The sequence below is a fragment of the Panthera pardus genome, unplaced genomic scaffold, assembly GCF_024362965.1.
Source record: "Panthera pardus isolate Hobbes unplaced genomic scaffold, ASM2436296v1 HiC_scaffold_17, whole genome shotgun sequence".
Taxonomy (NCBI): Eukaryota; Metazoa; Chordata; class Mammalia; order Carnivora; family Felidae; genus Panthera; species Panthera pardus.
In genome coordinates, this window is record NW_026526732.1 from 76,575,056 (window position 1) to 76,588,500 (window position 13,445).

A 13,445-nucleotide genomic window follows, 5' to 3' on the forward strand; every position below is an offset into this window, starting at 1 on the left:
GAAAGTTTCTTGTAGGGATGCCTGGGTGGCTCAGTTGGTTAAGCCTCTGACTTTGGTTCAGGTCATGATATCGAGGTTTGTGAGTTTGTACCCCAAGTTAGGCTCTGTGCTGACAGTTCAGATACTGGAGCCTGCTTCAGATTCTGTGTCTCTCTCTGTTCCTCCCTGGCTTGTGCTCTCTCTTTCTCTCTCTCAAAAATAAACATTTTTAAAAAATTAAAGAAAACTGTGTAGATTCCTAAACTCTAACCTAAAATGTCATACTTTCCAATACTCTAATGTTAACCTATCATTTTTTCCAGCTTCAGAAGTCTGTTATCTGAACCCCATATAGAAATGGTTGATAGGCTTCTGGGTTGGACCACTGCAGTGAATAGAGTGGTGGTCTTGGGTTTCCTGTGCTTTACACACTTCTCTGAGGAGTAGAGAGGGAGGCAGAAAGTAGTAGTAATCACCCACTCCAGAACTTACTGCCAACATCATAAAAGCTTGCCCAGACTTATTAGAGGGTTAATGAAAATTAGTCTTCTTTCTAAATGCTCAGTACTCTAACTGTGGGGTAGTTCTGTTATGATACATTTCTTTTAAAATACCATGCTTCTTTTTAAAGTTAGTTGTGTGTCTGTGTTGTAGGGGCGTGCAATTTTTGCCAGTGGCAGTCCTTTTGATCCAGTCACTCTTCCAGATGGACGGACCCTATATCCTGGCCAAGGAAACAATTCCTATGTGTTTCCTGGAATCGCTCTTGGTGTTGTGGCTTGTGGACTGAGACATATCACAGATGAGATTTTTCTCACAACTGCTGAGGTATTGTAAACTCTGTGTTCACCAAGGCTGTAAAACACCAGATGAGCTCCATGTGGGTTAATGATTTATTTATTTATATAGCATCTCAGCTCACTCCCTATAAGGTACAAAGTCCGAAGAAGAAAAAAATCTCTCCTAGTGGAGAATAAGGGGTCGTTAGCAGGTTCACATTGGAGTCACGAGTAAAAGACTATTTTTCAGTAGCCAGTAAAAAAACTGTTCTGATCTCTTACAAGGAACTCATTTTCGTCTTCATACTTCCAATCAAATTCTGTGACAGTAGTGACACAATTGAAAATACTGTTTCCAAATCATAATGAAGCGGCCAGTGTTTCTCCAAACTTTCCTAAATAACAGCATTTTGAAGGTTTAAAATGAAAGTCTGATTTGGTATAGTGAAGAAGTGTGTATCCTTGAGGGTACAGGGCAGAAAACAGAAACTAATATTTTAAGCAGAAAGAAAATTATAACAGGGAATTAGTGTTTTTGAACTCATTAAAAGGACACATGTGGGTTTGAGTGTGGGCCTTCAGGAAAGATTCTCCGAACATCACGCAACAGACCCAGTAGGGACTGGTGAGCTGTTCTTAAGAAGTGAAGGATCTGAAACCTTACCTTAGTTGCACGCTAATGAGTTAGCCTGCCACAGTTTCATGGATGCTGGCAAAAGACCCAAAACCCTTAGGTCGGAGACAAAGACTTTATTACTTATGGCACAAGACGTACCATAAACTTCAGGTTCCCATCAGTTCCCTTTCCTCCCCACACTTCAGGGGGACGATATAGTGATTTGGCACATATTTGTAAAATCATGAGCTTTTGATAATCAGAATGTTCATCTGGTTGATACCTTGTTTGAGCAGGATGCAGTTCACGGATGAGAGATTTGAGTGAATTTCTTGTAAAATGAGACCACTGTACAACATGGTAACTGAACTGAACCAAATAAAAGTTGATTAAAATTCAGATATTTTCAGCTTACGAACATACTATGCTTTCTGTTTTGAAGAGGAACTCGGAGAATATAGATGGAGTCTTCTGTTATTGTTGTGGTCCAAGGAGTATAATCCCAGTGTTTAGCGCCTGGCATCATTCTGTGAGAACAGATATCGAAGCTGTAATGTCCTGCTCTTTTCTTTGTCTTCCTTGCAGTAGAAGCATCGCAGCTGGTGTCCTAGAGTTTCTTTACCTCCTAAAATCTTGTTACACATAAGTAGATATCTGCTCACTAAGAGAGCTTATCAAAGCTGTTCACACATTAAGAAAAATATAATTATTGTTCTACATAACAGACACATCAAAGGGGAGGAGGAGATCTTCTACTCAATGTAGCCCATGTTTGCTTTCCTAAATAACTCCAGCACCATCTAGTGACAAACTCCATGAAAAAAAAAAAATCCTTCCATTTGCCATCCAGGCAAAGTAATAAATACTATCAAAAAACTTTGAAGAAAAAAGAAAATGTAATGTCAGCAGTGCCCTTCTTGTAGCTAGTGATCTCTCTGGCTACCTCTTCTGGCCTTTCCACTGGTTTTCTCTTAGGCTTCAACACAACATTTCTTGTTTTTCACACCACCTCATTGTTTACTTTGTCTTCTTTCCATGTCCCTTTTAACTAAGAGCTTTTTTCTAGCATTCATTTTGTTGTTGTTGTTGTAACTTTTTCCCCCTTTTTCTTATGCTTTCAGAGATTTCATCCATTCTCTGGGTTCCATTATCTTAAGTCTAAAAGTGGCCAAATCTGTGTCTCTAGTCTCATCTTGTAACGTGTCTCCAGTTGCTTTTTCCTTAAACACAAAATGCATAAAACCATACTTTTCACCTTCCTTCACCCTCAGTATTTGCATTGCATTTAGTGATAACTCCTTTCTAAGTAGACACCAAAGCTTACAAGCCTGTCATTCTTTCATTCTCCCTCATCCCAAAGCTTCAAACACAACATGCAGGCACACAGCTGTATAACTGCTCTATTATCCTGCCTGGAAAACTCTGAGAACTATTCACCTATCTAAGCCTCTCCTTCTGTTAACTTCACTCCCCACCTCATGCTTGAATCCTTTGGTGACTACCATGGCTCATCTTGAGAAAATTAGGCTTAGGAAGGTTAATTAATTTGCCTAAATTCAACCAAATAGTAATTATTGCAGTTAGAATTTGAACATAGACCTACCTCACATCACAGCCCGAGCTTTCAACCACCATGCTGTTACAACAAAGAGGATTCTGGCTTTCCTGGTACCCTCACAACCTTCTGAACCTCTGCTAAGAGCACTTAGTGCTCCCTTGGGTCAGCCCTCCTGGGAACATACTCCTTGCCTCCTGTCCACATCTGAGAGGCGTGTCTGGCTGCCTGTCCTTATCCCGTTCCTCCTGAACCACCTGCTCTGTGTTCTCTCATCTGCCTCACCCCACCCCTTTCTGAGGTCTGTGTGGAGGACACTAGAGATGGTCACCACAGACAACAGCATCTGGAGGAAACTTTGATTCATTGAAGTCACTGGATAACTGAAAATCCAGCTGCTGTAACATTGCCAAAATGAAACGAAGACAGATCATTTGAAAGCGGACACAGTGTAGTTAGAGAGACACCAGTGGCATATCAAAAGCAGCAAAGAGTTTTTGAGTGAATGAGGTAATAGGTGAGAGCAACGTTAAGACTCTTGTATACTCTCCCCTTTTCCCCCAGGTCAATCCCTTCCATGTTAGTGATTCAATTCCTAACATGAGGCTCCCCTGGTCACATGTTTGCTACTTGGCTCTGTTCTGTGGTGTCTCGGTTCTCTCTCTGTGTGACAGGCATACGTGGAGAGCAAAGATTCAGACTGATTCTAATTTACTCAGCCATCTTCTTACTGTCCCCAGTCTCTTTAAAATGATATTGTGCAACATTCTAGACAAGAAGCAACGATGCTGGACCCCAATGGTGAGAGGAACGGTATACCTATTATCTCATAGAAATAATTTGCAGTTGATTGGTTATAGAACTTGCCTCCACCTCAAAAAGCTTACTAGCTTTCATATTGTAGAGCTAGATCTGGCCCCCAAAGCTATTTTACTTCCATTCTGCCATGGTGACTGCCCCTCTGTTCTTTTAAAAGTGAAATAGCTAAGAGGGCTCAACCTGGGCTCAGTCGGTTGAGCGTCTTACTCTTGATATCCTCTCAGGTCATGATCTCATGGTGGTGAGACTGAACCCTACATCAGGCTCTGTGCTGAGTGTGGAGCCTGCTTGGGATTCTCTCTTTATCTCTCCCTGTGCCCCTCCCCCATCCGCTTGTGTGTGTGCACGAGTATGCGTGTGCAAGCATGCATGCTCTCTCGAAATAAATAAACATTAAGCAAAAAGTGAAATAGCTAAAACATACCGAACATTTACTTTCTCAGACAATGTGGTAAATTCCTTACTGGCATTTATTTTGTTTAATCTCATGAATTAGGAATTGTTAGTAGTCTTCTATCGCCAAAGGGAAAACTAGGCTTAGGAAGGTTAATTAATTTGCCCCAATTCAAACAAACAGTAATTATTGCAGTTAGAATTTGAATATAGACCTACATCACATCACAGCCTGAGCTTTCAACCACCATGCTGTTATATCCATTCGACATTGTGCTACTCATTTTTTCTCTATCCAGTTAAATAACAGTACTAGATACCTATACAGGTTTTTGCTTTAACATCTAAGAGATGCCGATGATTTGAATCTGCTACAGATCCTTTGCAGAACAGCAAGAAGTAACAGGATTTTGTAAGCAGCCTAAATTCAATGGGGCATCAACATAAAATGGTTTTATTTTTCCTGACAATCACTGCTTTGAATAATTCTTCATCAAGTCTTTCTTTTCTTTCTCTTTTTTTTTTTTTTTATTTTTTTATTTTTTTTTCAACGTTTTTTATTTATTTTTGGGACAGAGAGAGACAGAGCATGAAGGGGGGAGGGGCAGAGAGAGAGGGAGACACAGAATCGGAAACAGGCTCCAGGCTCCGAGCCATCAGCCCAGAGCCTGACGCGGGGCTCGAACTCACGGACCGCGAGATCGTGCCTGGCTGAAGTCGGACGCTTAACCGACTGCGCCACCCAGGCGCCCCTCTTTTCTTTCTCTTAATGGGATCTCAGTAACTTTTAATTCCATTTCAATTCACCCATTCTCTTAACAAGTATTGATTAATACCTGCTATGTGCTACTCATTATTCTGGGTGCTGGGGAATACATCAGTGAACAATAATTAAACATCTGTTCCGTTCAGAATCAGTATCCAATTCAGATATCATCTCTTGTTCCTTCAGTACAAGAGGCCTGCTGCAGCAGCTGGCTGAGAGCCCCTTCTCTTTTATTATTCTCCCATTCCAGCATCTTGAGGGGCTCAGGGAAAAGAGTATGTCTGGGCTCTGAACACCTCCTCCCCCTTCTTATCAAGGCCTATTTCTTCAAATGTGTTGGAAACAGAAAGGAAGGGTATGGAAAAGGACAAACATGTCCTTTCCTTTTCCTTTCCTTTCCTTTCCTTTCCTTTCCTTTCCTTTCCTTTCCTTTCCTTTCCTTTCCTTCCCTTCCCTTCCCTTCCCTTCCCTTCCCTTCCCTTCCCTTCCCTTCCCTTCCCTTTCCTTTTTTTAGAGAGCATATGAACAGGGGACAGGGGTAGAGGGAGAGGGAGAGAGAATCCTATGCAGGTTCCATGCCTAGTGCAGAGCCCAACACAGGGCTCTATCCCACGATCCTGGGATTATAACCTCAGTCAAAGTCAAGAATCAGACATTTGACCCACTCAGCCATCCATCCAGGCACCCCAAATATGTCTTTTATTAACTCTCCACTTTTTTAGGCCATTGAACCATCTGAGGCAGGAGCCCATATCTGGCTTTCTCATGGGGTATGTGTACAAGAGTTTAGAGGACCCTTTGGGGCCCTCTGTGGCATAACATGAGAGATCTGGCTCCAGTTCAGCCTTCTCCCCTTGCTCAGCTTGTGAGATCCTCCTCTGCAGTGGTAACTTGGCTTGGAAGCTCATGCCTTCTGGGGATACAGGCTCCTCTCCAAGCAACCCCCCCCCACCACCCTTTCTATCTGATTCTCCTTTCCCATCCTCTTCACCTCTGCTTACATAAACATGTCTGTAACTGCTCAGGCTAAGTGAGCAATAGAATGCCAAACTCTCCCTGAGGGCACCTCATGCTTTCAAGAGAGGGCAGTGTGCAAGAAGAAGAGGGGGAGAGAAGCCACTGCATTACCCACTAGGCCAGACTATGATTCTAGTGACTCTCCCTGATTCTCCCCATTGCAGCCTTCTGAAAAGGGGTGGGCTGTGGTTGTGGGGCTGGCAGGGCTGATTCCACCCCCTCTTAGGTTCTGAGGGACGTGGCAGTCCTCACGTATTTGGTGGCTTCATTATAATGTGGAACACTTAATTCCATTTCTTCTAGTGTTGGGGGCCCTGATCACCAATTCTAGGGCCAAGGAAAAGTTTTGCTCAACATCCTGTTATAAAGGCAAGAAATAAAGGACTGAACAATGTCTTTATTATAAAATTCTTTGTGATCAGCTTTCTGTAATTATAATTATATATTTTGCATAATATGTAATGTAATATTAATCAAATAGCAGTTGTACTAGTAACTTCATCCTGCTCTCCCCCCACCCCACACTCCTGCCTAAATATCCTTGTTCAGAATATCCTCAGTCACCCATAGAATTTAACCAAAATTCCTTAATTTGGCATTGACAGTGCTCCAATCCTTATTCTCTATTCAGATCCCCCTCTGCTCCCCCAGATCAGGACACTGGGGATCACTGAGTCCAGCTCATACATCTCTGCCTTTGGTCTGAATCTGTCTTCTTTCTGGAGTGCCCACCCCTTCCCTTTTGTCTGACTCCTAGCTCTCCTTCAGTCCCATGACTAAGCTGTCTCCACTGTACTTCTGGATTTCTTAACACTCACATTTCACCTTTGACCTAGGCTGTCCTCTTTTTCAGTATTCCCTTTTTCTTCCTCACTAACTTCTAACTTTCTCAAGGGCAGGAACTGCTTTTTATCCTCTCTTGGTGTTATACTTGCTCAGTGTCTTTCATATTTGCTGATGGCAATAAAACAATTGCAGAAATAATTTCATGATTTAAAAATCTTACATATTAAGAGATAGTGAAAAATACGTGTTTGCTTATGCAAAATGTTTCAAATGAGGAAGATTTTTTACTTCCTGTCTTCACCCTCAGGTCTGTTAAATAATAGAGCCAGCCACATACTGCTTTAGACTTGCCACACTGAAATACCTAATCAAAGTCTTAGAGCCGGAGGGAACTTCACAATTGCTGAGTCTACCTCTGTGCCCCAGAAGGTTCAGCAAATAACTTAGCATATAGAACTTTATTGTTGAACCGCTTGAGAGCAACTTACAGTATCATGTCCCTTTACCCCTAGATATTTCAGGACATTTTTTTATGTGATCTCTGTACCATTTTCAATTCAGGAACTTTAACACTGATAGAATATTATTATCTAATGCACAGCCCGAATTCAAATTTCACCAATTATCCATTAGAAAAGGCCTTTATAGCCTCTAGACTAATCCTTTAATCTGCAAGAATATTTCAGTCTTTCCTTTATGGCACTGACATTTTGGAGCATACAGGCCAGTTGGTTTTTACAATGTTCCCCACTTTGGGTTTATCTGATTGTTTCCTCATGATTGAATTCAAGTTATGCGGTTTTGTTAGGAGTACTAAATGCCTAATGATTGCATCCTTCTCAGTGCATCACATCAGGAGGCATGTAGTGTCAATCTGTCTCATTAAAAAAAATACTTTACTGAGGTATGATTGACATACAAAAAGCTGTACATACTTAATCACACAACTTGATCACCAAAATACATGCCATAAATATGTCTATCATTGCCAAATGTTCTTTCCTACTCTCTTTGTGTGTGTGTGTGTGTGTGTGTGTGTGAGAGAGAGAGAGAGAGAGAGAGAGAGAGAGAGAGAGAGAGAGAGATTGAGAGAGGGAGATAAGAACACTTACCATAAGATCTACACTCTTAGCAAATTCTTAAGTATATGTCATTTAATTTAGAAATGGGGAATGGTCTGGGAACAGCAAATGCTGAGACCAGTTGGGTGATTCAAAGAATCCAGAATCTGGATAAATTGAAACCCTACTTGCAATGTGACTCCAAAGTGGCTCTCTCAGTCCCGTGCTGTACCTCTTGTGCCAGAATATGTGAGCTAGGAGAAGCAGTGTGATCAGCCTTGGATCCCTTCCCTCCTGTACTCTCAGGGTCCTTGTCCATCACTTCTGTCATCCTCCTCTGCCTTCCTCGCCCCTCTCTCCCCTGTTCCTCAGGCACATTGGATGGAAAAGCTTCCAGCATTTCATGGCACAGTAGAAAAGGAACTGGAGTAAGAGGCAGTGCAGATTCTGTTCCCATCTTTACTAATGGTGGGATCCCACCAGTCACCAAGTCTTCTGGACTCAGTTTTCCCATCGACAAAGGGAAAGACAAAATTAGGTGATCACATTAATGTGCCCTGCTTCCATATATGACCATATGTGATCATTCACCTAGGTATCCTCATAACCATCACATTGTATGGTGTGAAGTAAAAACATATTTGTCTTTCTTATTTTGAAAGGTTATAGCCCAGCAAGTATCAGATAAACACTTGGAAGAGGGACGGCTTTATCCTCCTTTGGACACCATTAGAGATGTTTCTCTGAAAATTGCAGCAAAGGTAAAACCACTCTTTTTCAAGTCTTATTATTTTTAATTCCTTCTATTGCTAAATATGCATTTTTAGCCACTAAAAATCACTTCACTTCCTTGAAATGTATATCTGTATCAACTTATTTTGTCAGAAATCAGAGAAATGAGACACAGTGCTTTAGCAGAGCTTAGGAACTACACTTCATCCCTAGGAATGGAAGAATTGGGGTGAATCATTGATTTCCCTATCATTCTTTACCTGTCCCATAATCTAAATAAGTTAGTAGGATTCCCTTTCAGTTAGGTTTCTCCTATTTCACCTTTTTTAACTTATTGTTTTCCATATTTCAGTTGTGTTGTCACCAAAATATTGCAGATACGGTAGAGTAACATTTAGAATCATTTGAATCACTTGTCTATGTTTCTATGATGTATAGCATCTTAAAGATCACAATTGATAATATTGGGCAGAGGGCTAAACAATGAGGGCAAGGAACTCAAAGCTGTTGGGGTGGCAGATGAGCTAATGAAACAATTAGCCAAGAAGAACCTAAAGACAGAGAAATTTTCTGTAATTAAGATGAGAGAGAAATTGACTTTTTTTACAATATAATTATATTAGCCTCTTAGGGCTGCTGTAGCAAAATACCACAGACTAGGTGGCTCAAACAACAGAAATCTATTTCTCACAGTTCTGGGGGCTGGAAATCTAAGATTAAGGGGTAGAAGGCCTGATTTCCTTGGAGGGCTCCTTCCTTAGCTTGTAGATGACTGCTTTCTCACTGTGTCCTCACGTGGTCTTTTCTTTGTGCACAAACATCCTTGGCTCTCCTGGGGTGTCCAAATTTGCCCTTCTTATAAGAACACTAGTCAGTTTGGATTAGGGCCCACCCAAACAGCCTCATTTTTAACTTAATTACTTCTTTAAAGTCCCTGTCTCCAAACATTATCACACTCTGAAGTACTGGGGGTTAGTGCATATGAATTTTGGGTGACATAGGTCAGCCCATAATGGTTTATGTTTATATGTTACAGATGTAAACTAGGGTTTCTCAGCCGCAGCACTGTGCACATATTGGCTGGATAACTCTTGGTTGTGGGGTTATCTTGGCATTATAGAATGCTAAGCATACCTGGCCTCTACCCACCAGATGTCAGCAGCCTCTGCCCAGTTATGAGAACCGAAAATGTCTCCAGACATTGCCAAGTATCCCCTCAGGGTAAATATTGTTTTTTGGTTGAAAATAAAGACTATTAGCAAATTTACCAAAACAGTACCATATTTAGGATTCATGTATCATTATATGCTTTATTGATTGAGGGCATATGCTTCAAAACCCAAGTAATCCTTCAAAAAAACTTTAGATAATCTGCTTGATTACCTATTCATGAAAGAGTATCTTTTTATCTTCTACTATTTTATATCTCCTAGTTTTTAACTAATTTGAATTGTTAATACACCGAACAGCACGTTATTATGTTAAATTCATTGTGAAGATTTAAGCGAAAAGGTGTTGGGGCGCCTGGGCACCTGGTGTCGGTTAAGCATCCGACTTCAGCTCAGGTCATGATCTCAAGGTTCGTGAGTTCAAGTCCCACATTGGGCTTTGTGCTGACAGCTCAGAGCCTGGAGCCTGCTTTGGATTCTGCATCTCTCTGTCTCTCCGCCCCTCCCCTGCTCTCACTCTGTCTTTCTCTCTCTCAAAAATAAACATAAATGAAAAGGTGTTAGCTTATGATTAGAGGAGAAAATACAAAAGCAGAGGACCTCAGGGAAGTTCATAAAGACTCGGATATTCTACCTAGAATCATGGGAAAATCAAGTGCTGAGACAGAAACTGGGAAATCAGAACAAAGAATCAAGTTGAGGGAGGAAGATAGTGTAGGTGACCTGCAAGTTTGAAGTTTCAGGGCACATTCACATAGAATTCATACAACTCCAGCAAGTTGATAGAAATTGTTGAAACTTAAAGAGACACTAAATATAAAGATGTGGGAACTATTTTCCATGTGGTAATGGGGGAAATGCCAGGAGTTTTTGGAGCTACCAGGACAGCAAGTATGGCAGGTGAGAACTAAGGATGGAAGATGGTTTGTTACTCTGTCCAGAACACAGAGGTAAGAAGCCAGTGAAGGGAAGTTAGGACTTTAAGATGAGACTCAGAACTGAGCAACATGTCAGAAACTAGACAAGACACAGTGTCAGGATGGGGGTGGAAGAGCGATATCCTGATGAGAAAAACAGGTGAACTTTTAGTATGTACAAAGTTAGCAGGACCTTTTACAAAAGCAATTTCAGTAGCCAGAAGTTACTGGGGAGAATTAGGAAAGCAACAGAGAACAAACTGCTCTTGCAGACTCTAGCATTGAGGGTGGAGGCTTCATGGTGGGGGGCGGGGGGGGGTGGTCACTGATACAGCGGTGTGTCCTGGGACCAGAAAGAGGAGTGAACTTTCACACAGTCTGTGTCAGGAATGAAATAATGTGTTTTGTTATAAAAATAGTACAACTATTGCAAACAGGCACAAGGGGTCTCTGGGGTGATGGAAATGTTCTAAAAGTGGATTCGGTAACAGTTGCACAACTCTGCGAACTGACAAAAATAATTTCATTGTGCACTTAAAATGTTGGGATTTTGCAATTAGTCAATTATACCTCAAAAAAGCTATAATACCACATTATAGGCACTTTGGGAAATACAGAAGAAACTATCCAATACTCTATTTTTCTAACATAAGCAGTTTTATTATTTTGGTGTGTTTGCCTCCAGTCTTTTTTTCATTTGCTTGCTATCTTTGCTAATATTGTCATAATCATGGTATATACATTTGTTCTGTGTGTTTTTAATGAATATTTCTCCATAATATGGCACAGTCTTTGTAACCATAATTTTTCACAATGCGTAATTTTTCATTGAGAAGAAATACTTAATCATTCCAATCTTCTTCAAAATCAGACTTATCCAAATAACTCTATTATACAGATAGCTCCTAGCGATTGCTTTTTTTTTTTTTTTTTTACAACTGGAGTGAATTAAAGAGTACGTATAGAGTGATTAATTTTGACAAGTGGGAGAATCCATTCTTCTCAAAGTAAGGGAAGAGTGAATGTTTGAAGATGTAGAGGAGTTCACTTGAGTTGATGGAAGGGGAAATTGAGACTGTTTTCGCTGAGTAGCTGGAATGTTCTCAGTACAGTGATGAGTCAAATGCAGTTACGACAGAGGAAGGTTTGAAATTGCCTTGTGGGAACTGGGAGACAAAGGGTGTTTGTTTGTTAAAGAAAAGGATAAAAACATAATATGCAACCACATCAACCCAGGTAAGGTTAGGAAAAGTATGACATCACTGGAGGCAGCCATGAAGGGGGAAAGCCAGCACTGAGGGTTGCCCAGACCGGGAACTAGAATGGGGAGTGTGACAGCAAGACAGGGAGACGGGAGATTCTGTGATACTGGGGAGGGGGATTATAACTGACTGTGGAGTCCAGCGGATTAGGTGAACAGGGATAAATAAGGAAATTCTGTAGGAGGCTGTGGTCAGGACAGGGATTGTGGATACCACATGCTATCTGAGTTCAAACTTAGCAGGAATACTAAGGTATTTAGTTCAAGTTAGTTACCGTTCAGGTCATGTCAAAACTTTCACCACTGGATTATCTGTGAAATCCTGTTATGATCACACTTTTGATAAATCTCTATTCTTCACACTTTCCGTTGTTGGCGATGTCCTGTTCTCCTCCTGCTATGTGATTTATAATTGCATTTTCCTTTTCTATCTTCTTTGTGTATGTGTGCTTTTATTATAATGTAACTTAATTTTTTGTAAACAACCGAGACATAAATTAATTTTTTGAAACAGATGAAAACTGACATGTGCTCACCATCAACTCTATTCATTAAAATAATTAATATTCTTTTTTTATTCCTAGATTGTGAAAGATGCTTACCAAGAAAAGACAGCCACAGTTTATCCTGAACCCCAAAACAAGGAAGCATTTGTCCGCTCTCAGATGTATAGCACTGATTATGACCAGATTCTACCTGATTGTTATTCTTGGCCTGAAGAGGCCCAGAAAATACAGACCAAACTTGAACAGTAGCATAATTACTGACATTTCTAATTCCATTAATGAGATCTTAATTTCTCATAATTTTTAAAGATTGGAATCTTTTCTAATTACTCATAATATTCTAGACTAGGATATTTTACTAATATTTAGACTAGGATAATTTTACTTTAACTATAAAAATTCATGGAAGAATATTAATATACTTTGGGGTAAACATCACACTAGACAATTTTGCTTCATTTACTTTCTCATTATTTATGGTTTCTCTCTTAATTATTTTGCCCAAGTTCTCTTAAAAAGCTATTGTACCTACTACTGAGAAACACACCATTTTTATATAGGGAACTAATGGAAAGACCAAAATTAGTAATAAATTGATATGCTCAACATTAAAATCCATAATTGTTTTGTTGACCATTTTGTTAAAAATCTACTTTTTTCTTTTTAATAAAGATAGAAATGAATTTAGGCATAGATGAATTTTTGCTAAAAGCAGAAACAACACTTACTTGATTGCCTAGAGAAAAATAACTTCTCAGGTATTTTTATTCCGGTCCTACATTATATTAGTTCTTCTAGTGCAACTGAACTCTAACATTTCTAAGAAAGATCATTGCTGTTTACAATGCCTTGTGCAGCCTTAGATTTTAATATTCTTTCCCCATTGTTACATCTTCTTATCACTTTGGTTCTCAGTCAGATATCCCTTCTAGAAGCACTTTTCTTCCTCCCCTGACTGAATGCCCTATCCTTCACACTATTGCTGCTGAACATTTGCAGACTGTGGTGCCTGTCCAGAAGTTGGTACCTTCAATTCAGCATAGCCTGAGCCACAGAAAGAGCTGAAAGAGAGTAGGTAATATCCTTGAG

At 40.3% G+C, this 13,445-nt stretch overlaps 1 protein-coding gene across 1 annotated transcript in view; it reads left to right on the top strand.

The window, feature by feature from the left end:
• ME1 (malic enzyme 1) overlaps positions 1-12,717 on the top strand; it is a 188,168-nt gene extending 175,451 nt beyond the window's left edge. Inside the window, exons 12-14 of the mRNA XM_019442753.2 lie at positions 634-807; positions 8,434-8,532; positions 12,435-12,717. Of these exons, the coding sequence (XP_019298298.1) occupies positions 634-807; positions 8,434-8,532; positions 12,435-12,605 (444 nt within the window). The 3' untranslated portion in view covers positions 12,606-12,717. The remainder of the gene's footprint in view (positions 1-633; positions 808-8,433; positions 8,533-12,434) is intronic.
• The last annotated feature ends 728 nt before the right edge of the window (positions 12,718-13,445 follow it).